This window comes from Oncorhynchus tshawytscha, linkage group LG07 (assembly GCF_018296145.1).
Source record: "Oncorhynchus tshawytscha isolate Ot180627B linkage group LG07, Otsh_v2.0, whole genome shotgun sequence".
In the NCBI taxonomy this organism is placed as follows: domain Eukaryota; kingdom Metazoa; phylum Chordata; class Actinopteri; order Salmoniformes; family Salmonidae; genus Oncorhynchus; species Oncorhynchus tshawytscha.
Genome location: NC_056435.1, coordinates 60,383,750 through 60,407,950, shown reverse-complemented (window position 1 = coordinate 60,407,950; position 24,201 = coordinate 60,383,750). Strand labels below are relative to the sequence as shown.

At 41.8% G+C, this 24,201-nt stretch overlaps 1 protein-coding gene across 3 annotated transcripts in view; it reads right to left on the bottom strand.

The window, feature by feature from the left end:
• LOC112246237 (pleckstrin homology domain-containing family G member 4B-like) overlaps positions 1–24,201 on the bottom strand; it is a 61,763-nt gene that overhangs the window by 31,542 nt on the left and 6,020 nt on the right. For all 3 annotated transcript variants that reach the window (XM_042324757.1, XM_024414540.2, XM_024414539.2), the window contains exons 2-4: positions 4,227–4,424; positions 1,698–3,297; positions 134–340 (exon numbers count right to left, since the gene is read on the bottom strand). In XM_042324757.1, coding sequence (XP_042180691.1) covers positions 134–340; positions 1,698–3,297; positions 4,227–4,424 — 2,005 coding nt within the window. The remainder of the gene's footprint in view (positions 1–133; positions 341–1,697; positions 3,298–4,226; positions 4,425–24,201) is intronic.

The window sequence follows — 24,201 nt, the reverse complement described above, 5'->3', positions numbered from 1 at the left end:
GAAAAGTGTGGACCAGGGTCGTATTCATAAGAGCAGACCGTAGCAACACGCTTTGCAACTGAAAACAAAAATGAGTGTTTGTTATTGGACAACTCTGGATAACACTAAACACAATGCAGAACAAACACTGTACCTGGCAGACTGACAATGCCCAGGTGAAGCAGGCCGCTGATGCTTCTGAAAATGGAATGTTGGGTGGAGGGAGATGGAGGAGAACTGGATACGGGGGAGGGGGGTTGGATGGGGGGAGCTGAGGGCTTCGTTTTTGGGCTCTGGGGTTTGATGTCAGGTCTGTTGGGTGGTGCAATAGCCCGCATTTCAACTTTGCCAGGCTGGGGATCTTGTGGTGAAAAGAAATGACAGATAATATGAATTTCAATTTAAAAAGGAAGATAGACACGGTTTGTGAAACACACAGGGTTGAAGAACAATGCTCTACTGTAAAGTCTTCCTTGTTGTTTCGAAGAAAAAATAGATCAGCATTTTTAAAGCAATTCTGACACTATTCTGAACTGTTTTCACTGTATATCCTGTTCAGTGACCTTTGGTCTTTTAGCACTGGGAGCATTTATTTTTCCTGAGATAAATCTCAATGGAGTCTTTCATGCAAACCTTATCCTTACGCACCACATTTACACAATTCACAGCCTTGCATTGGACATGCTCTCTCCCTGTAGCCAAACACTTTGAGGCTGTTAAGCCTGGCTTTGATTTCTAACTTCTTCCAGAGCCAACAAAGGCTTGTCTGTGCTCCCTCTCCCTCACCAGTCCAATAGTCTCTGACAAACATGTCTCCAGACCCCTGAGTGCCCTTGTGAGGGTGTAGGGAGGAAGTATGTAATAAGAAATGGGGACAGTGCACTCTCCTTCCTCCCTAGCTCACTGACAGTCCTCTGAGTGTCCTTGTTAGGGTCCTTGTGAGTGCTTAGGGAACAGGAACTGTTTCTCTCCATTAAAGGAATGCCATGTTTACTACCATAGCCAATGGACACTGGCCTAATGGCCCCTTCTCAGAGTACAGCCTTATTCGAGTTATTTCTGTCCTTCTCCCTTGGTATTTGGAATGAAGTGATTGCAGCCATTCTGCCCAGGAGAAGAGACCAGAGAGCAGGAGAGGGGAAATTGGACCCCCCCCCCCAGACCCCTACATCATAGGGAGCCTCTTTATGGCATCCTCTGGCCTTTGACACAGCACACTCTCTTCAGTAGAAAGGGTCAATGTTGAGTTTAAATTAGTTGGTGTACACAGAGATGGTTTCAATGTCCATTTGAAACATGCACTTTTTATGAAGCAAGACAGTACGCTGAATGTGGTACAACAATACTATAGCCTAAATGTTGCAATTCTGTCTGTGGGGTATTTCGACCCTCGGGAAATACAAAACATTAATCTCATACAATAGCAGAGCAGTAAAAATCTACTGACACTGCATCTAGGATTCAATTCATTGCCAACTCAATGTAAGTATAGGCTCATTCTAAATCTGTTGTTATCCCAAACAACATCAACGTCCCTTTAAACATGTTATTAAACAGTTAGTTCTCACAGTGGTCACAGATAGGGCATTCATATGTTGAAGTCACTCAGCTGTCAGACGAAACTGCCAGTTGTTTCATCTGAAAACTGATAACTGAGGAAATTTCATCTGACAAATGAGAGATGTTCTATTATGGATGCTGTACACAGTCACTATTACCTTTCTTGGCAGACTGCTGTCTGTCCAGCTTGGGGGACATCGGCCCAAAGGCCTTGCCTTTCTTACATTGCACCACCTGGGAACTGGGGGGAATCATCTCTGGGCAGATGTCACTGTGGCTCCTGTTGTTCAGTTTATGGACCAGAGGACTTCCTCTGGCTTTCTCAGACACGGTGGACAGTGACCTGGGCTTGGTTTTGTGTTTACCTATGGTTTTCACCGCCTCCGGGTTCCAAATTGTCTTGGAGGTGTAGTCACACTCGCATGCATCAACCATGACCGGGTGAGAGATTGCCGGAGGTAACGCTACCTTTGAGTCAGGTCCCGATTGATGGGCCATGTGGTGTGTCTGAAGATAGGGTTCCCCTTGGCACAGTTTATGGATGATTTGAGTTTCTATAGTATTTTTTCCTGGTTTGTGAGTTATGGCAGGTTCAATGGATTTGTGTGGTATGTGATTTAGGTCCAATGGGGGTTCTTTACCGAAGTGTCCATGTTGGTGTGGCTCGTGACCTACAATAGGCTCCTTATAGTGGTTACAGCACTCCCCGGGGTCCTGACCCGGACCTCTGGCGTGACCCCTGAAGCCCATCTCCTCCCCTTCACAGGGGCCAGACTCCTCCAGAGCAGCTAGCAGACCTATGCTCCCCCTTTCAAAGGGAACTGGATTGCGCAGAGCTGCCAGGTAGGAGTCCCTGTACCTGCATTTTAGTTCCTGTCCACTAGGCTCCTGACCTAGCCTCCTCTGGCTGCATGGCATGCAAGGCTCTTCTGAAAATCTGAGGCTGCGCCCACAGGGGGTGCTGTTCATGAGCGGTACAGGGGGAGGGGGCCTGACTGGTTTGAACAAAGGGGGAGTAGAAGAGTTGGGAGTCTTACTGCATCCCGTAAGAGACTCTTTCTTCTTTGCGAAATCCACTAAATCCACGTAGTCACCTTCGACCTCGCGGTAGTTCCGGCTGGTGTCCCAGGTGTTAGGCGACACCCAGCCCACAGGCTTGACTAGTGGTTTGGCACGCGGTTTGGGAACGGATTTTTCATGGTCCCCCTTGATTAGTTTCGAGGTACCATCCATGAGTCTCAAAGACACAGAGATCCCGTCCCTGGCAGGAAGGATCATGGTCTCTAGGGAAAGGGCGGAAGAAGTAGAGTCGGAAGAGGAGGGAATCTGCAACGGCGTTGGCTCAAACGGAACGTCACGGATAACACTTGGTGTAGTCATGGTCTTGGGCTTGTCCAGAAACTCTGGAATGGCAACTTGTGCCCAGGGCACCTTCATCACTCCCTGGTCGGTGGAAAGCAGGCAGCGGGAGAGTGGGGTGCCATGGCGGCCGTCGTTCACCTCCCTCAGCCAGTCAAGGGTGAAGATGCACGGGTAAGAGGTCTCGGGGATGGGGGTCTCCTCCACCTCACGGCAGCCCTCCTCCATGAGACTTTTGAGAACGATGCGGGCTGCCTGTTCTCCAAAGGGCTCCACCTGCAGGTAAAAGTCTCCGGGGCGCAGCAGAAGAGGGTTGAGTGAGGCCAGCTGGATCACGGTCCTGTCGCGGAGGCATAGGGGCCAGCCCTCACAAAGGAAAAGCACATCCGAGTACGCAGCCTGGGGAGAGGAAGGGAGAGGTTAGAGAGGGGGGTAAATTGCATGGATTTACGATTTCTTAGGTCAGTATTTTTTCGGCATTAATCCTGCGGTAGGACTGCACTTTCTTGTTCCAGCCCAGCAACAGCGCAACTCAACCAATTATCAACACCCTTGATTAGTTTAATCAGGTGTGTTAATGCTGTACTAGAAGAAAAATACTAAATTATCCATCATTTAAATTCCCGGGGTGCCCACTAGGGGTGCACTTAAGCTATGTAACATGTGCCATGTGAGGAGACTAGAATCCTAAACAAAGCAGGCTTATGTCTACTTTAAATTGCATTTGACAGACTGGAATGCAATGAGGGAAGGATAGATTCACCATTCATTTCACCTCAAATTCACCTTTATGTCAGTACACTACTGAGCTGTGGTTATGGAAAACTGATTCTGGCCTAAACCAGACTGTTATTGAGCCTCCAATAAGACAAATGCCTGGTATTCTAGACTGTTTTCTTTTGTACAATAAAAACAATCAAATATAATCCTTTGCTGAGCGATGTCAGCTCAGTTGCGTATCTGGCTAGCAACCACAGAAAATAATAGAATTCGGAATTGATGAAGCATAAAGAACAGCTTGGATGTATCCCCTGATGGACAAGTAAACCTTTTGTTGATCTCTTTTTGCTGAGATACAGTTAGAACCTCAGTTGTAAACCTGTGCGATTTTACTGTTACTGTCAAGTTGCTCCATCTATTCTCTCTCTCTCTGTGTGTGCATGTGTGTGTATGTGTCTGTCTGAGAGAGATAGAGAGGTGTGTGTGTTTTGTGTGTCTATGTGTGTGTGTGTGTGTGTGTGTGTGTGTGTGTGTGTGTGTGTGTGTGTGTGTGTGTGTATGCATTTGTATGTATGGGTATCTATGTATGTGTGTGTGTGTGTACTCACACACGCCGCCTGCTGCACGATCTCCAGTAGGTGTTTGGACGGGATGAGAAAGTCCAGCAGGCAGTGCAGCGCATCACCGCGGTATCGCTCCTCGATGGTCCTGAACAGCTGGCTGAGGACAGTGGGCGCTGTGGCCTCGAAGGGCGGGAACAGGGCCGACAGGGCACTCTGAATGGACGAGTCCAGGGATTCTGGATTCTAGTGAGGAAAGAAAGAAAGAAAGAAAGTGAGAGCGATAGAGGAATGTTTTAGTTTCAAGTCAACTTCCACATCAACAAGTTCAAACATCAAATTCATTTCATTTCACATTCATATAAGATTGGAACGCATGGCCAAAGAGTAAATGATAACGCAATTGTACCCTGACCCTTTTCATTGCAGCCATTGGAATGCAATGCAGGTATGTTTGCCAGAGTGCAAATCCCAAAATATGTGTGTGTGTGCCTGTGTGTGCACGTGTATATGTGTATGTGAATAGTTTCAGAGGTGAGTTTATATTTTGACCTCCACTAGTGTTGACAGCGCCGGTTTGTTTGAAGAAAGTCCTCATAACCGTAGAACGTCCAAAAAGATAGATCATCTGTAAACGTAAAGCCACAGGACCGATATCTTTCTTGGCTTTTACCCCTGCTCTGGGCCCTCTGGAATGCCTCAAAGCAATATCACTTGAGAGTCAGCAACACAAGAATGTTGAACTTTGAAGTAAACTGTATGGATATAATTTTAGGGGCATTGTAGCCTCTAGTTGTGTCTTCATATTCAGCATAATCATCAACATCGTCAAAACGTGATTGGAACGCTGAAAAGAAGGAACAATGCCCCAAAGCCGAAACATTCCTCGAAAATTTAATCATTTCACTCTCTGACTTCGTTTTTAGTTTCAGGGAAATGTTTTATTTTGTTTGAGTGGGGAACTAAACTAATCAGAAAGTCTTTGGCATGCTCTGGATATGCTTAGCTCTGTGTTTCATGTCCTTCCAAAATGCACCTAATTTAAGCTGGTACTCTTCAAGCAGGGGAAGAGTCATGGTGAGAGTGAGAGAACAAAGAAATGTATGGTCTCCTTCACATCACAGGTCCCCATAGAGAAGAAGTTGTGTAAACGGACACCATTGTGCACTAGCATTAGGCATGAAGGTAGTTTTACTACATACAGTATATGCTATGCTTCATATGTCTGTTTTAGATAGTCACGGCAATAAGAACTAGGCCAAATTTATCCAGTGTTGTGCTCTGCTTTCTGCTCCTTGGACCACCTGTGGAGAATAGTTGTCACGCCCTGGCCTTAGTTATCTTTGTTTTCTTTATTGTTTTGGTTAGGTCAGGGTGTGATATGGGTGATTTATGTGTTTTTCTTGTCTAGGGGTTTTTGTAGATTTATGGGGTTGTGTTCAGTTTAGGTGTCTAGGTAAGTCTATGGTTGCCTAGATTGGTTCTCAATCAGAGGCAGGTGTTTATTGTTGTCTCTGATTGGGAACCATATTTAGGCAGCCATATGCTTTGGGTATTTTGTGGGTGATTGTTTCCTGTCTTTGTGTTTTATGCACCAGTTAGGACTGTTTCGGTTTTCACATTTATTGTTTTGTAGTTTGTTCGTGTTAAGTGTCTCTTTTAAAGAAAAGAACCATGAACCATTAAAGAACCATGAACTTCAACCATGCTGCGTTTTGGTCTGCCTCTCCTTCCCAGGAAGAGAGCCGTGACAATAGTACAAACTAAACACATAGAAGCAATCGGGGGAGTTTAAAAGGGATATTGCACGCCAAAATCAAAGTTTGTTAGACATTGTCCCACCTGAGAAAGTAGTATACTGTCAAGTAGTCCCGAATGTGGTGAAGCTTTCCATTGTGTGTGTCCATTGTGTTCCCAACCAGGGAACCCTGTGGGTACTTGGCCTATCCACAGACGGTACTTGAGAAGACTCATTTACCAGCATACTGGTAAAATGCACACGAGGGGGTACTTCAGGGGTACTCCAGGCAGAGCAAAATTTGGTTGCAGTACAGTACATTAACTCAAAAAGGTTGGGAACCACTGGTGTACAGCATAGCCATATACATTTAGATAGACAAGGAATGTTTAAGTGTTTTTCTATCACAAATGTTGAATAACATTATCTTTGAACTTACTCTGACGATATTCTGTTGAGTTCATCCTTCAGCTGGTCGAAATTTGGGACGAAAGTATTATTAAACTGAGTTCAAAATGTAGGTTTCGGTGTGGCATTCAAGATCTGTTTGTGCATAACCTAAGGCACGTGCACAAGACGGAAGTACATGCACAGAAGTCTTGCAGGTGTTTACATTGTTTTGTGCATGCGACAGGTGATCAACATTTCAACTCCTGCGCCAGTGCTCTAAAAACTAGGGTAAATAATCATTTCTTTGGGTATTTTGCCTCAAAGGTCGACCAGCTGAATTTTATTCAACATTCTGGCTTGTAAGGAAACTTACCAAGTTTTTGCAGTGCTTTGTTTCAGACTGTATACCAATAATTTTTACAACAGTCTTATTTATTAGTCAAATGTCAAGATAAATTCAGTACCACAATGTTGAAAAACATGGGAAAAACATTTGATTTTGGAGTGTAATGTCCCTTTAGGTTCTGTGACACTGATAGGGACATACACATTGATTTCTCTAACTCTACACATATACAGTGCCTTCAGAAAGTATTCACACCCCTTAACCTTATGCACATTTTGTTGTGTTACAGCCTGAACTTAAAATTAGATTTTTTTGTGGGAATGACATTTGTTGTCACTGGCCTACACATGATACCACATAATGTCAATGTGGAATTATATTTAGAATTTTTTTCTCCTCAAATGAATATAAATGAAAAGCTGAAATATCTAGTCGATAAGTATTCAACCCCATTCTTATTGCAAGCCTAAATATGTTCAGGAGTACAAATTTGCTTAACGAGTCACATAAAAAGCTGGATGGACTCACTCTGTGCAATAACAGTGTTTGGTGAATTTATTAATTAGACTTTGGATGGTGTATCAATACACCGTCACTACAAATATACAGGCATCCTTCCTAACTCAGTTGCTGGAGAGGAATGAAAACCTCTCAGGTGACCAATGGCGACTTTAAAGGTGTTAATGTTTAATGGCTGTGATAGGAGAAACAACATTGTAGTTACTCGACAATACTAACCTAATTAACAGACTGAAAAGAAGAAATCTTGTACAGAATAAAAAACATTCCAAAACATTCCTTCTGTTTGCGACAAGGCACTAAAGTAATACTGCAGAAAATGTGGCAAAGCAATAAACTTTTTGTCCTGAATACAAAGTGTTATGTTTGTTATGTTTGGGTCAAATCCAGCACACCACACCACTGAGTACCACCCTCCATATTTTAAAGCATAGTGGTGGCTGCATCATGTTATGGGTACGCTTGTAATCGTTAAGGACCAGAGAGTTTTTCAGGATAAAAAGGAAAACGAACGGAGCTAATCACAGGCAAAATCCTAGAGGAAAACCTGGTTCAGTCTGCTTTTCACCAGACACTGGGAGATGAACTCTCCTTTCAGCATGACAATAACCTAAAACACCAGGCCAAAGCTAAACTGGAGCTGTTTACCAAGAAGACAGTGAATGTTCCTGAGTGGACGAGTAACAATTTAGAATTAAATCTGCTTGAAAATATATGGCAAGACCTGAAAATGGTTGTCTAGCAATGATCAACAACCAATTTGACAGAGCTTAAAGAATTGCAAAAAGAATAATGGACTAATGTTGTACAATCCAGGGGCGGAAAGCTCTTAGAGACTTACCCAGAAAGACTCAAAGCTGTAATCGCTAGCAAAGGTGAATATGACATGTATTGACTCAGGGGGTACAACAGTTGTGTAGATGTGCCTGGAGAAGTGGGTACTCTAATTTTGCCCAAAACTTCCTAGCGGCCTGCCAGGCGAAGGAAAAGCATCCTGTGTGAAACATTATATGAAAACAGTAACATACACTCTGAAGGACCTAAAATGATAAATCCCATATGACAAATCCCAACCCAAGCTATACTGTGGAAGTAGGCACATTTAATATAACATTTTATATAACAAAATTGGATGTTCTAAGTCCATAACAATACCTAAACCACATTAGGAGACCATTTTTGAGGTCTGGGGAAAAATCTAAGAAATTGTGATTTTTGAGTGTGTTACTTTAATTCAAATGCACAGGCACCTAGCACTGTTGTTTGGTTAGTGATGTTTCTGTAGCACTGAGATGGAGTTTGCAAAACAAATGGCCACTGGATTGGTGCAAATAATCCTGATATCATTCTGCCAGGTAGGTATAGGCTACTTGGTAGTGTCACGCCTTGGTCTTAGTATTTTGTGTTTTCTTTATTTATTTGGTCAGGCCAGGGTGTGACATGGGTTTATTTTGTGGTGTGTTTTTGTATTGGGGTTTTAGTAGGTATTGGGATTGTGGCTGAGTAGGGTTGTCTAGGAAAGTCTATGGCTGCCTGAGTCGGTTCTCAATCAGAGTCAGGTGATTATTGTTGTCTCTGATTGGGAACCATATTTAGGTAGCCAGGGTTTCACTGTGTGTTTGTGGGTGATTGTTCCTGTCTCAGTGTTTTGTATTTCACCAGACAGGCTGTATAGGTTTTCACATTCCGTTTGTTGTTTTGTATTGTTCGTATTCATCGTCGTTAAAGATGTCTCGATTTAACCACGCTGCATTTTGGTCCGACTCTCCTTCGACGGAAGAAAACCGTAACAGGTAGCTAGTTAACAGTTAATAGAGAAGGTTTTGGGAAGGCCTTTCCATCTGCCAGAAGACGGTTAGGCCTATCATATGCATCGCTATATTGTTCCTGTTCCTTGTTTGAAACCTGGAAGATTTTCTTCATATTATGAGGCATGTCTCACCTTGCTTCAAAGTAGTTTATAGCCAAAATCCCACCATATAAATGTGGAGGCAGTTATTTCTTAAAAACTTCCTCATTATGCATTCTCTTGTTCTATTGGATTTCTTTCAACTTTCTTTCATTGTCTAGCAGCCAAAGTCACTATCCTAGTCATATTAGCAACCCATGATAGTTGTTATATCTTTAGATCGCCCCTCTTTCTAAATTTCTAATGGGTATTCTGATATCTGTCCATGAAACTGCTTTGTGTTGTGTATTTTAGAACAGTGTTTATCCACAAACTGTTTTTTGGAACATTTGCGTGTAGGCCTAATGCCTGTGTGCACATTGCTGCGCCTAAAATGTGAAGAAATAATAGTTGATTAACATTTTAAGCTAAACATTCTAAACTTTGTTACCAGCCTTATTAAATGATATGGCTACTTTGATACGCATCGTGGGGATTAAGAAGTGAGTATATGTAATGCTCACTGAAAAATAAGTGTGTATACCCTCCACTACACGGGTTGAATACATATCTAATCAAGATATAGTATATTAGTGTTTTATTTTTCATTCTTATTTTACAAATGTTAGAATTTTTCTTCCACTTTGACAGAGTATTTTGTGTAGATCGTTGACAGATGCTTTGAATATTGTTAAACCTAATATTGTTAAGCCTTTAGAAGCCTAGACATATCCAAAAAGCCAAAGACGGATCATTTTGTTGAATATAGTGAAAGGAACACTCCTTCTCCAACCAAGGAAGAGGAGCAAACTGAAGAGAAGGATATTCATCTATTTAAATCAATTTAAATCACATTTTATTGGTCTCATACACATATTTAGCAAATGTTCTTGAGGGTGTAGCGAAATGCTTGCTATTGGAGAAATGCTTCTTCATTATCAAACATGTAGCCCATATCCTTTTTACAGACAAACAGCTTTATACCTTTACAAATGGGCTTCCTATGGATTCAAGGACCAACCAGAATATAGAATAACATGATGTGATTGGTGATGAGCTATATAAATCTGACCAATTGTTTTCAGACAATTGGACACAATTGGTCAGATTTACGTAGCTCGTTTACTATTTGGATTGCTATGGCTGCGTTTACACATGCAGCCAAATTCTGATCTTCCTTCCCACTAATTGGTTCTTCAATAACATCAGATCTTTTCACATCAGATCTTTTTCAGAGCTGATCTGATTGATTAAAATACCAATTATTGAAAAAAGTATTAGAATTGGGCTGCCTGTGTAAATGCAGCCTAATTGTTGGTTTTTGTGAGGATTCGTGAACATGCTACCTGAAAACAGTTACCTGGAAATTACATGGATTTTCAAGACTGGATTCCTATTTCATCTGAATGCAGCTAAGCTCTAGGTCTGTAGGTCTGTCATGTGTATTTGACTTGAATATGCTATTGGCTTTGTCTAGGACTGAGAGAGAACTCGCATGTTTTGCACAGTCAGTTGGCAGCTTTGGTCCACGTTTCAGACTTGCACAGTGTACTGTATATTGGATTGGATAGGATATCTCAGCACAAAGATGCAGAAAAAGCATGCTAGCTCTCACAGTCGGTTCAAAGTTCCCCTCTGTGTTGATCTCCAATCCCGCAATGACTGTTTTTAGACCTGACCTGATTTAGCTCTCTGGCTTAGCCAAGGCCACTGGGAGGTCTAGGGTAAACAGGCCTCCAACATCTTCAAAGGCCTCACACTGGCTGAGGGAGAGACACGCTAACATATGCTATGCTAATATATGCCAGATGGCTCAAAAGATATGCTAAATGCTAATGTATGATAACCTGCTAATGCACTTCCCTCATGAGCAAAACACACTGGGGAGGCAAGGTAGCCTAGTGGTTAGAGCGTTGGACTAGTAACCAGAAAGTTGAAAGTTCAAACCCCCAAGCTGACAATGTACAAACCTGTTGTTCTGCCCGTGAACAGGCAGTTAACCCACTGTTCCTAGGCTGTCATTGAAAATAAGAATTTGTTGTTAACTGACTTGCCTGATTAAATAACTAATAATTAACAACACTGTGCATTATACAGCAGCATTTCAGAATCCATTCTGGCACAGTGCTCAAATGTTTTGTTCTAGCCTAGGACTAACACCTGTTTCAAATAATAATCGCCAAGGTCCTGATTAGTTGGATTAGGTTTGTTAGCGCTGGGCTCAAACAAACATGAGTCTGTCCCTCAGGAATCATCTAAAACACTGTTCTACTTTGACCATTATGTTAATGTAGGTCGAGGTATGGCTTTGCAGTTGTGCTCACATTATTAGTACATTACACCAACAGGACGTGGATAATAAAATACAATAATAACACTTGTGGTTGTATTGAACCTCCATCGATAGTTTACTAATTACATGAAATCTTTGTGTCTGTTAGAAAGATTACGTCCTCAACTGAAAAGAATGCTTATTTCTGCTAATTGTGCACATCTGTTACAATACATCAGGAGTTGAAGAACAGAACTGCCTTTGAGGCCGGTCATCAGATGTTAATGTATAACAGCTGTGAATGAGTCATCATTCAAGAATGAGTTCTACTATATGTCCACTGACCTAGACTTAGCGCCATGTTCAATAAAAAAAGTACTCTGAAGTTATACCAGACTGAGCCAGCACATTGTCCTATATTTGCTGCTAGACAGTCTATCCATTATTTGTCCCTATTGGCTCAGGACAAAATTAAGCAAAAATTTAGACAAACAAGACACACGTGCGTTTAAAACAATTATCAAATTGGTATACCAGTACTCTCGCAAAGGCCTTCCCATTCAACCCTGCTGAGGTCAATACTTTTTTACCAGAAATAAAACTACAGACTGCGGCTTTAAACGGCCACTGCAGTTCCTGATTTGGCCTCATTTTTAAGACTGCTCATTAAGAAACGCTAGCGGCCATGACTGAAGCCAAACGAGAGCTGTCTTGGGGGTGTAGTTTGATGTGGGTGTGTTATGTTTGCATATCATGCCCTGGTAGGTACTGTTGTTGGTCCCTCCTGGGTCACCGTAGCAACAACATAGCCACTTCCTCAAAGTAATCACTTCCTTAACATAGTCAGAAATAATCTAAAATAAATCAAGAAATTACATTTTTTTGCCAAGGAGGTCTTAGTCGCACAATTTTACATCCAGCTAAGGTGTTTGGTGTAGTATTTCTCAAGTTTAATAAATGTGCATGAAAAACTAGTCTGCATACAGTCTATTGAGTTGGGAAATCACTCAGGGCTTATTTCTGAGAACAATAACATGTCTACAACATCATCATTTGCAGCTGTCAAACTATTGTAAATAACGCACAAGCTACACACTGTTTATCAGTGCCAAAATCACTTGTTAGCTAGTTAAGTTCTGGTAACACTTTATTTATTTTAAGGGTCTGGAACAACCATTAATAAGGCATTTACAAACAGAATGCTCACCATTTATATTAGTAAATGTTAATAAGCTAGTTATACAAAAATATTTTTTAAAATGTATTTTTCCTTAAATATCTGTTGCGTTATGCTAATTAGTGTCAGTTGATGACAATTCTCCCGGATCCGGGAGCGGTAGTTCCAAGAGGTGTTAATTAAGAACAAATTCTTATTTATAATGATGGCCTACCCCGGCCAAACCCTAACCCGGGTGACACTGGGCCAATTGTGCACCGCCCTATGGGACTCCCAATCACGGCCGGTTGTGATACAGCCTGGAATCGATCCAGGGTCTGTAGTGACACCTCTAGCACTGAGATGCAGTACCTTAGACCATTGCGCCACAAGGGTACCAGGTACTGCTGGAATGTCTACCAATGGCATGCCCATCTTTTTAGGAGAAATTACACTGGACACTCAAAACAGTATTTATAAAGCATTAATAGCTCACACTTTAGATTTGGGGCTGCAAAAAGTATACTCATGATAAGTAAATGGTTTATACATGTGGGAGTAATGATTCATAAATGGTGAACACAGACTTTATACTGGCAACACTTTACTAGACACCAAGCATCATAACACATTATTACACAGTCATAACCATGTCATAATATGTCAGAACAGCTGACATAACACTGTCATGACACATATATTTTTTGACCTGTTGTGACATAAATTGCGTTATTTTATGGCTGTTAATGACAACTACTGTACATAGAGTGGAAAAACCAACAAAACCTACTACGGTAGTAGTGGCTGGTTATGACACCTACATAAGTGTTGAAACCCACAAAACCAACCACACAAGGCAAAACATTCCATTACACCATAGCCTACGTGTCAATGGTTATATATACAGTACCAGTCAAAATTTGGACTCACCAACTCATTCAAGGGTTTTTCTTTAATTTAACTATTTTCTACATTGTAGGATAATAGCGAAGACATCAAAACTATGAAATAACACACGTAACCAAAAAAGTGTTAAACAAATCTACATATATTTTATTTTTTCAAAGGGTGGCTACTATATATAGTAGCCACCCTTTGCCTTGATGACAGCTTTGCACACTCGTGGCATTCTCTCAACCAGCTTCATGACCTGGAATATATTTAAATTAACAGGTGTGCCTTGTTAAAAGTCAATTTGTGGAAATTCTTTCCTTCTTAATGCGTTTGAGCCAATCAGTTGTATTGTGACAAGATAGGGGTGGTATACAGAAGACAGCCCTATTTGGTAAAATACCAAGTCCATATTATGGCAAGAACAGCTCAAATAAGCAATAATATAATAAGCAAAGAGAAACAACAGTCCATCATTGCTTTAAGACTTGAAGGTCAGTCAATCTGGAACACTTCAAGTGCAGTCACAACAACCATCAAGCGCTATGATGAAACTGGCACTCACGAGGACCGCCACAGGAAAGGAAGACCTAGAGTTACCTCTGCTGCAGAGAACAAGTTCATTAGTGTTACCAGCCTCACAAATTTTAGCCCAAATAAATGCTTCACATAGTTCAAGAAACACACATCTCATCGTCAACCGTTCAGAGGATACTGGGTGAATCAGGCCTTCATGGTCGAAATGCTGCAAAGAACCAACTACTAAAGGCACCAATAAGGAGAAGAGACTTGCTTGGGCCAAGAAACATGAGCAATGGACATTAGACCTGTGGAAATCTATCCTTTGGTCAAATTTGTCCTTGAGTCCAAATTTGAGATTTTTGGTTCCAACTGCTGTGTCTTTGTGAGACGGAGAGTAGGTGAACAGATGATCTCCACATGTGTGGTTCCCACCATGAAGCAGGGAGGATGAGGTGTGATGGTGTGGGGGTGCTTTGCTGGTGACACTCTCTGTGATTTATTTAGAATTCAAGGCACACTTAACCAGCATGACTACCACAGCATTCTGCAGCAATACGCCATCCCATCTGGTTTGAGGTTAGTGGGACTATCATTTGTTTTTCAACAGGACAATGACACAAAACACCCCCAGGCAGTGTAAAGACTATTTGACCAAGCAGGAGAGTGATGGAGTGCTGCATTAGATGACCTGGCCTCCACAATCACCTGACCTCAACCCAAGTGAGATGTTTTGGGATGAGTTGGACCGCAGAGTGAAGGAAAAGCAGCAAACCGGGCACATGTGGGAACTCCTTCAAGACTGTTGGAAAAGCAATCCAGGTGAAGCTGGTTGAGAGAATGCCAAGAGTGTGCAAAGCTGTCATCAAGGCCAAGGGTGGCTACTTTGAAGAATCTCAAATATTTTGATTTGTTTGTCGCTTTTTTGGCTAACTAATGTTAATGATTCCATATGTGTAATTTCATAGTTTTGATGTCTTCACTATTGTTTTACAAAGTAGAAAATAGTAAAATAAGGAAAAAACCCTTGAATGAATAGGTGTGTCCAAACTTTTGACTGGTTCTGTGTACAGTATATATACAGTTGAAGTCGGAAGTTAACATTCAACAATTTCTAAGATTTTACTGAGATTTTACTGAGTTACAATTCATATAAGGAAATCATAAGGAAATCATAAATTCTTTCGGTCCTAATCTATGGATTTTACATGACTGGGCAGGGCTGCAGCCATGGGTGGGTCTGTGAGCTCATAGGCCCACCCAATTGGCAGCCAGTCCCACCCACTGGGGAACCAGGCCCAGCCAATCAGAATTTGTTTTTCCCAAGAAAAGGGCTTTATTACAGACAGAAATACATATCAAACATCTCCAATCCAAAATCAAATCTAGAGTCGGCTTTCTATTCCGCAACAAAGCCTCCTTCACTCACGCTGCCAAACTTACCCTAGTAAAACTGACTATCCTACCGATCCTCGACTTCGGCAATGTCATCTACAAAATAGCTTCCAATTCTCTACTCAGCAAACTGGATGCAGTTTATCACAGTGCCATCCGTTTTGTTACTAAAGCACCTTATACCACCCACCACTGCGACCTGTATGCTGTAGTCGGCTGGTCCTCGCTACATATTCGTCGCCAGACCCACTGGCTCCAGGTCATCTACAAGTCCATGCTAGGTAAAGCTCCACCTTATCTCAGTTCACTGGTCACGATGGCAACACCCACCCGTAGCACGCGCTCCAGCAGGTGTATCTCACTGATCATCCCTAAAGCCAACACCTCATTTGGCAGCCTTTCCTTCCAGTTCTCTGCTGCCTGTGACTGGAACGAATTGCAAAAATCGCTGAAGTTGGAAACTTTTATCTCCCTCACCAACTTTAAAAATCTGCTATCTAAGCAGCTAACCGATCGCTGCAGCTGTACAGAGTCCATCGTCAAATAGCCCACCCAATTTACCTACCTCATCCCCATACTGTTTTTATTTATTTACTTTTCTGCTCTTTTGCACACCAGTATCTCTACCTGCACATGACCATCTGATCATTTATCACTCCAGTGTTAATCTGCTAAATTGTAGTTATTCGCCTACCTCCTCATGCCTTTTGTACACAATGTATATAGACTCTCTTTTTTTCTACTGTGTTATTGACTTGTTTATTGTTTACTCCATGTGTAACTCTGTGTTGTTGTCTGTTCACACTGCTATGCTTTATCTTGGCCAGGTTGCAGTTGTAAATGAGAACTTGTTCTCAACTAGCCTACCTGGTTATATCAAGGTGGAATAAAAAATAAAAAAAATAAAAATACACCTCAGCACCCCAGCACCCGCAGGTGAAGAAGCCGGATGTGGAAGTTCTGTGCTGGCATGGTTACACGTGGGGTGCGTTTGTGAGACCGGTTGGACGTACTGCCAAATTCTCTAAAATGACATAGGAGGCAGCTTATGGTAGAGAAATTAATATTAAATTCTCTGGCAACAGTTCTGGTGGACATTCCTGCAGTCAGCATGCAAATTGCATGCTCCCTCAAAACTTGAGACATCTGTGACAAAACGGCCCATTTTAAAGTGACCCTTAATTGTCCTCAGCACAAGGTGCACCTGTGTAATGATCATGCTGTTTAATTAGCTTCTTGATACGCCACACCTGTCAGGTGGATGAATTATCTTGGAAAAGAAGAACTGCTCACTTATAGGGATGTAAACACATTTCTGCACATAATTTGAGAGAAATAAGATATTTGTGGGTACAGAACATTTCTGGGATTTTTTATTTCAGCTCATGAAACATGGGACCAACACTTTACATATTGCGTTTATATTTTTGCACACATTGATGTCAGACATGTACTTACCCCAATGCTCTGTTGCCGATGACTGGGATGAATGCAGGAGCAGATTTCAGGAGCAGGACAAGGCACCCTCTTTTTGACTGATGACTGGCATAAGGGCATGTATGTGATAGGCCTATCTGGCTTATATGATTTGATGGTCAAAATGCTTCTTAACAGCATAATAAAGTGTATTTTCTTAGTCTAAGTAAAGTGACACAGGATGGTCATAATGCTTCTTAACAGCATAATAAAGTGTATTTTCTTAGTCTAAGTAAAGTGACACAGGATGGTCATAATGCTTCTTAACAGCGTAATAAAGTGTATTTTCTTAGTCTAAGTAAAGTGACACAGGATGGTCATAATGCTTCTTGACCGTGTCATAAAGTGTATTTTCTAAAAGTAATTTAAAATTTGATTTAAAAATGATATGCACTACTGTTCAAAAGATTGGGGTCACTTTGAAATGTCCTTGTTTTTTAAAGAAAGATCTACATTTTTGTCCATTAAAATAACATAAAATTGATCAGAAATACAGTGTAGACATTGTAATGTTGTAAATTAATATAGTAGCTGGAAACAGCAGATTCATTTATGGAATATCTACATAGGCGTACAGAGGCCCATTATCAGCAACCATCACTCCTGTGTTCCAATGGCACGTTGTGTTAGCTCATCCAAGTTTATAATTTAAATAGGCTAATTGATCATTAGAAAACCCTTTTTCAATTATGTTAGCACAGCTGAAAACTGTTGTTCTTTATAAAGAAGCAATAAAACTGGTCTTCTTTAGACTAGTTGAGTATCTGGAGAAGCAGCATTTGTGGTTCGATTACAGTACTTTCTTCTGAAACTTGTCAGACTATTCTTGTTCTGAGAAATGAAGGCTATTCCAAGAAACTGAAGATCTCGTAAAACGCTGTGTACTACTCCCTTCACAGAACAGCGCAAACTGTCTCTAAGCAGAATAGAAAGATGAGTGTGAGGCCCCGGTGCACAACTGAGCAAGAGGACAAATACATTAGTGTCTCGTTTGCGAAACAGATGCCTCACAAGTCCTCAACTGGCAGCTTCATTAAATAGTACCCACAAAACACCAGTCTCAACATCAGCAGTGAAGAGGCGACTCCGGGATGCCTTCTAGGCAGAGTTGCAAAGAAAAAGACATATCTCAGACTGGCGAGTAAAAATAAAATATTAAGATGGGCAAAAGAACACAGACACTGGACAGAGGAAATCTGCCTAGAAGGCCAGAATCCCGGAGTCGCCTCCTCACTGTTGACGTTGAGACTCGTGATCATATTATGAGATGTGATGACAAGTTATGTCAGCTGTTATGACATTATGACATGGTTATGACCGTGTCATAATGTGTTATGACACTGGGTGTCGAGTAATGTGTTACCTAAATACCTTGTAAATGGTTTATTACGGACCTATAAAATATTATTACATAAGTTCCAACTCTGTGTTGTCAATGAATGAAGCTAGCTAGCTAGCAGGCACATTGACCGCCACATCCAGGCTGTATCACATTCGGCCGTGAGACCCATAGGGAGGTGCACAATTGGCTCAGCGTCGTCTAGGTTTGGCCATGGTAGGCCGCCATTATTAATAAGAATGTATTCTTAACTGACTTGCCTAGTTAATTAAGGTAAAAATCAAATATAACCTTGAATGGCTACCTCTTTTCATTAACTTCACACCTGGCTAAAATGACCAAATCCTGAAAAGGTACATTTTCAATCCAGACAGGCTGAACTCATTGGACATTTCGCCTCTCACCCTGACTCATTCCACCTCATGGGTGGCTTGGCTGGTGATATATTCTGGTGAGTGAGACCCCATTGAGTTACAGTAAACATAGCTCCACAGCTGGATCCAGTTCAGAATGCCTCTTTAAGCCAAGTGCAGTGAGTGGAGGAAGGGAGCTTGGTGTTATGAGTTCTTTTGTATCCCATTACACTTGACCAACTGCCAGCATGACATGCCAAACAGGCTGGAGCCGTGCGCAGTTCAGCATGACTTCTTCCCAGGGAAAACTCTTTGATGGCTGATGGGTCCGGTATTTGCATAAAGGAGCCGTGTCTCAGATGGGGCTATTGGCCTCCGACTACATGCTAAGCATTGGCCAGGCTCATAGCAACTTGTTAGCCCTCTTAATCTAATATCTGATGGTTTGTGATTAAATGAAATGCGATGGTATAAGCAACTCAGCAACAAAAACAGATTATGAAAATAGGAAACCAGTTTGACAACAATGACCCCCATACCATAGTGTAGGGGAAAGGGGTGTGAAGATGAATTTGTTTGTTGCATTGTTTTCAATATTATTGATGCTATTGCTTTGTATTTCAGCGCTTTCTCTTTCTCATGACTTCTGGCTTATAACAATTTGGAAACTCCCATTTACACCCTTGCACTATCCCTGCCCCACATCCTTGTGACAATACATAACAGCTTTACAGTATATTGCTGTATCTAGCTCTATTTCCATATGTAAAAAAAAAACTAAAATGAATAGGGTTACCTCTCCTTCCTGAAAGGCTTTTGAATCACAGACTATTTACAATTTAAATATTTAATCAAGCTTGAATCCACAAGCATTATAACGGAGGATGTATCTCAATAGGGGGTATTAGCCTCCTCTTCTCGGCTCCTTTACCTGCACTGATGTTACTGAGCTGGTGTAAGCAAATCCTTGTTGGGCATCTACCACATCACTTTCACCTATCTAATGCTTTCAGATCAGTGCAAACAAAGGAGAGGAGACAGGGAGAGGAAAGCACATTACACTATTGGGATTCCCCCTGGTCCACACAGACAGTAGACTACTTCTGAATCCAGCTGACAGCAACATTCCAGTACCGCCTACCCTGCCGCCCACTCAAGTAAGCCCTGCTGTGTGTGTGTGTGTGTGTGTGTGTGTGTGTGTGTGTGTGCATGTGAGACATCCTGGGGTTTTCCATCTGGCATCTATTGTCCTGTGTATCCAGAGGTTTAACCCTATTCAACACACTCTTGAAGCCTTTCAATCAAAGGTCATTGTTTGACATGGATTGTCTGTTCTCTGCTGTGGCATCTGTCGTGATGGGTGGGTCTTTGTCCTGTCTATCAGAGGGATGTCCCCTGGGTATTTCACTGAGGTAAGCACTGAAGAGTTAAGCTGAATACTCATACTAACCCCACTAACTGTACTATTTATGATGTGAATTGAGTATATAGTATGCTTATTGGTCATAGTATGGAAATGGTTAGTATGCCAAAAGTTCCCGGATGTCAAACTAAGTTCGCCAAAATACTAAGTATACATGCAGTGGACACTATTTCCGTTCTTTTAGGGCCCACAATGCAATTCTTCAGGAAATGGGCGTGGCTTCATAACTTTTCAGATTTTAAGAAAAAGAAATAGGCAACCGATGTCGGACGAGAGCGGATACAAATTCATTGCTTTAACTAATTATGACAAATATTTCAGAAAATGTTGAGCAATGTAATAAAGTAATGACTTTTCAAATAAGTTATGTTACACGTTATGTTTGCTGACAATTTGTTAGCTATGCTATCCTTACGAACCGCATAGCATTACAACAGTATGTACTTTACCAGTATGTTAGCTAACTTTAGTTACTTAATGTTAGTTGGCTACTAATACATCTAACTTGCCAGGCAGTATATTAACTATCTGATATCTAACTAACTACCCAACTTTTTTGACTTGATTATTCACATCATTCTTAGCTAAGTGGTGTTGTGCGTATCAAGGAACATTGTTCATTCTATCAGAGCACTCTCGTGCAGAATAACTAATGAATTTACGAACACTCGACAACACCCGTTGAATATGGCCGGTGTCAGTAAACATTGGCAAAAAAAGCATAACTAAATTGTTCCCAGCAGCACAGTTACAGTCACCAATGCTCTGGATAACATGAAAACAGCCTAACCAGCTCTGCTAGGGAGAGTAAAATGGTCAGAGTGAGGTGTTCTCTCATTTGTGTCTGGAAGTAGCTAGCCAACGTTAGCCAGTTAGCTTGGGTGCTTGATTGCCATTGAACGCTCGGATCAACCCTACTCCTCGGCCAGAGCATCCAGTGTGTGCACTGAACACTTCGAGAGCAAAACGCACTCAATCGGACAATGCTCCAAATTTATGAAGGCACAGAGCACACTCTGGCACTACAGATTGAATTTACGAACACATCTGAAATCGTAAAATGTTTAGCTAGTCATTTGTTATGCTAACAAGCTACTTGGTAGGTTGCAAAGCAACAGCATCAACTTCCGATAGACAGGCAAAGCTCTGGTACGCTCAACTGAAATGATGTAGTAGGGATGCACTGATATGACCAATATGATCCAATATTTTCCTTGCCAAAAAAAACTATACTGATACCGATAACCGATATATAACATTCTTGCAACCATTACATTTTTCTAGTACAGTTAAATAGTTGAAACATACACACACAGACCAAGTTATTTGGTTTGCATTTACGTATGTCCCCATTACCAGTAAAAATAATCAAAACCTATTTCTTTCACTTACTTGCTGTGTTGTTTCGTTGTTCATTTGTTTTGTCTCAACCGGGATTTCATCATGCATGTCAAGCAGTGAAGTCTCAGCTCTGTCCGTGGCCTCTTCCTTGGTACACGTTGTCACTGTGTCCGTTTCCATCTTGTCCAGCTGTGTCTTTAACATTTCACGTAAACTCTGTTTCTTGTCTGCGTCGAAGTAGCGGTCCTTGTACCTGGCATCGAGCATGGTGGCGCCACAGTGAGAATGCCACCGAATCGCTTGTTCAAAGTTAACCCGATGGTCTGTGTTGGCATATTTGTTGAGCAGGCATTTCAAAGCCTTGACAGATGCAGTTGAGCTTATTTCTCGAGACAGTTGTTCGAATGGAGCTAGGATTGTTCATGTTTCCAAGTTTCAAATATGTTCTCAAATGCCATTGAAATGGCAGCAGTGGTATGAGAAAGAGCACATTGATGAGCATGTAATACGGCTTTCCTCAGTATGAAATCCTCGTCGACCCACTGTGCAGTCAGACTCAGCATACTCATGTGGCTGACATCGCTGGTCCAAATGTCAGTCAGGAAGCTAATAGCAGTGACTCTCATGGATGTGAGTTTCAACAATACTGTGTAACTCCGGTAGGGCAACATCTGAAAAATTTCCCCTACTTGGTAGTGTGTACCGGTGCTCGACCAGTCAGTGAAAGCCAACATCATCCACGACAGAGAACGGTTGATTGTCAATGGCAATGAATTCCATTATCTTGGCATTAATGGGTTTCACTTTTGAGTTGTCTCGCTGAAATTGTCTTACTCTTTCAAATGACTGCTTGACTTGTTGACTGCTCGATCCACACAGCAGATATTGTGGGCTAGGTTAGGAATGCTGTGTTGCACGTGTAGCGCTATATTTTTCATGGCGTCATTAAGTCATATTACGTTATATAGGTATGCGCGTCAGCTTTGACATTCGTTTATAGTCCTCTTTCTTTCTCTCTCTACCTACGCCCCTCTCTCTTGCTCTACCTACTCTTTCTTTCTCTCTACATACCCCCCTCACTGACTACCTCTCTCTCTCTCCCTCCCCCTCCCTCTACTGCCTTGGGCACTGGTCAACGAAGGCAGGACTGCTCTTGGATTTCGTCGGCTATGTAAACAACCTGTCAAGGTGTGTGTCACGCCATGTGTAGACTGGCAGTATTTGAACCCTGTAATCAGCAGCAAGGTCAAAAGCTTAAAGGCGTGTAAAATAAATGCAAATGTCCGTAGCGTAAAGATCATCTCTGACCTCCAACCAAATGACCCCCTATCCCTTTGTGTGACATGCCATGGGCTCATGATTTCAAGAACTAATCATCACATTTTTCCACAAACCCTCGTGAGGGATGGACAGGCAAGTCATTAACCCCTCTGGGGTACAGACCACAACCCTAACCACTACGCAGGGATAGTAGGCTATAAACTCTCCAATGCTCCAAGGAATGTCACTTTTGATTAGAAGTGATGGTTTGTGGTTTTAGAGAAAGAGCAGTGAACCATTTGTAAACTCTAGTGACTCAACATGCTTGTCTGGCCAGACAGACAGGTAGACAGCAAATCCCAGATGACACATCTACCCAAAACCACATTATTATGTCTGTGTGGACACAAGGTGGTGGGCAGGACAATTCCACATTGTTTCCAAAACAAGCGATAGATAAAATAACCGTTAGAGAGATCATATAACTGAAACGCAATTTCAGTTTCAATGTATTTAATTTCTTTAACCAGGCAAGTCAGTTAAAAACAAATTCTTATTTACAATGATGGCCTACCCCGGCCGATGCTGGGACAATTGTGCACTGCCCTATGGGACTCCCAATCATAGCCAGTTGTGATACAGCCTGGAATTGAACCAGGGTCTGTAGTGACACCTCTAGCACTGAGATGCTTTGCTTTAGACTGCTGCGCAACTCGGGAGCCCTACTCGGGGTGTCTGGCTCATTTTCGAGTTATGCACTTTGTGTCACTTGTGCCATATCCCTCATGTATCAGCATTTAGAGCAACTTAGGACAGTACGATATACAGTAAATGGGCTGTAAAGAGGGCAAGATACTTGTTTTAGCGAACACATGTATAATACGTTGGCAGCACATTTGCAAATAAACTAAGAACAAACTGCTTTAAGGTATAAGAAGGTCTGTATTTCAAGCTTTCAATGTGCAACAACTCTTTCCCTGTTCCCAGCATGCTCCCCGTTCCCAGCATGTTCCCTCACCCCCTCCTTTCTTTCTCTTTTTCCTCTATTTCTTCAAGAGAGGGCTACTCTTGTTGGTTGTTGGGACAGTACTGTCTTTGTCTGAGGCCCTGTTGTAAACCATGGCTCAGGGCTTTGGCAAAGGGGCACACAATTGAACTAAGCCATTTTAAATTCTTTTAAAGCTGAACCCGCCTAATAAAGAAGGCTCCCAACAAGACACGTCCCTGCGTGCATCCACCCACCCATCCATCCATCTATCTAGCTTTACCGAAGTCTTGTATGTTGTGTTGCTAGCAAATGGATTTGGCCTACTGTATACAGCACTAGTTTTAATTAACAAGCCTCTAAGACTCTCCGGTAGTGTTAGGGGTGTCTGATGTTTTGTTTGTCTTTGTCCTCGGAAGGGCCACTATCAAAAACAGGTGCCTGTGGGTGTGCTGCGATTCAAGGGAAAATACAAATGATCCGAATCTTGAGTTACAGATGAATAAAATACATTAAGCCCTATACTGTATTGTGCCATGCCTCTGAGGACAATGGCCAAAAGCAACAATGCTTATGATTTAAATGAAAAATCCTTAATAGTTTGACATTGCATTGTTAATTCCTCCTTTCCTTGAATATCTTGAAATGCTTTGCTAGGTAAAAGTTCAAGTTTAACCTAGCTTTCATCTATCGAATCATATTGATTTATAATTTGAAGGTAGAAAGGATTAT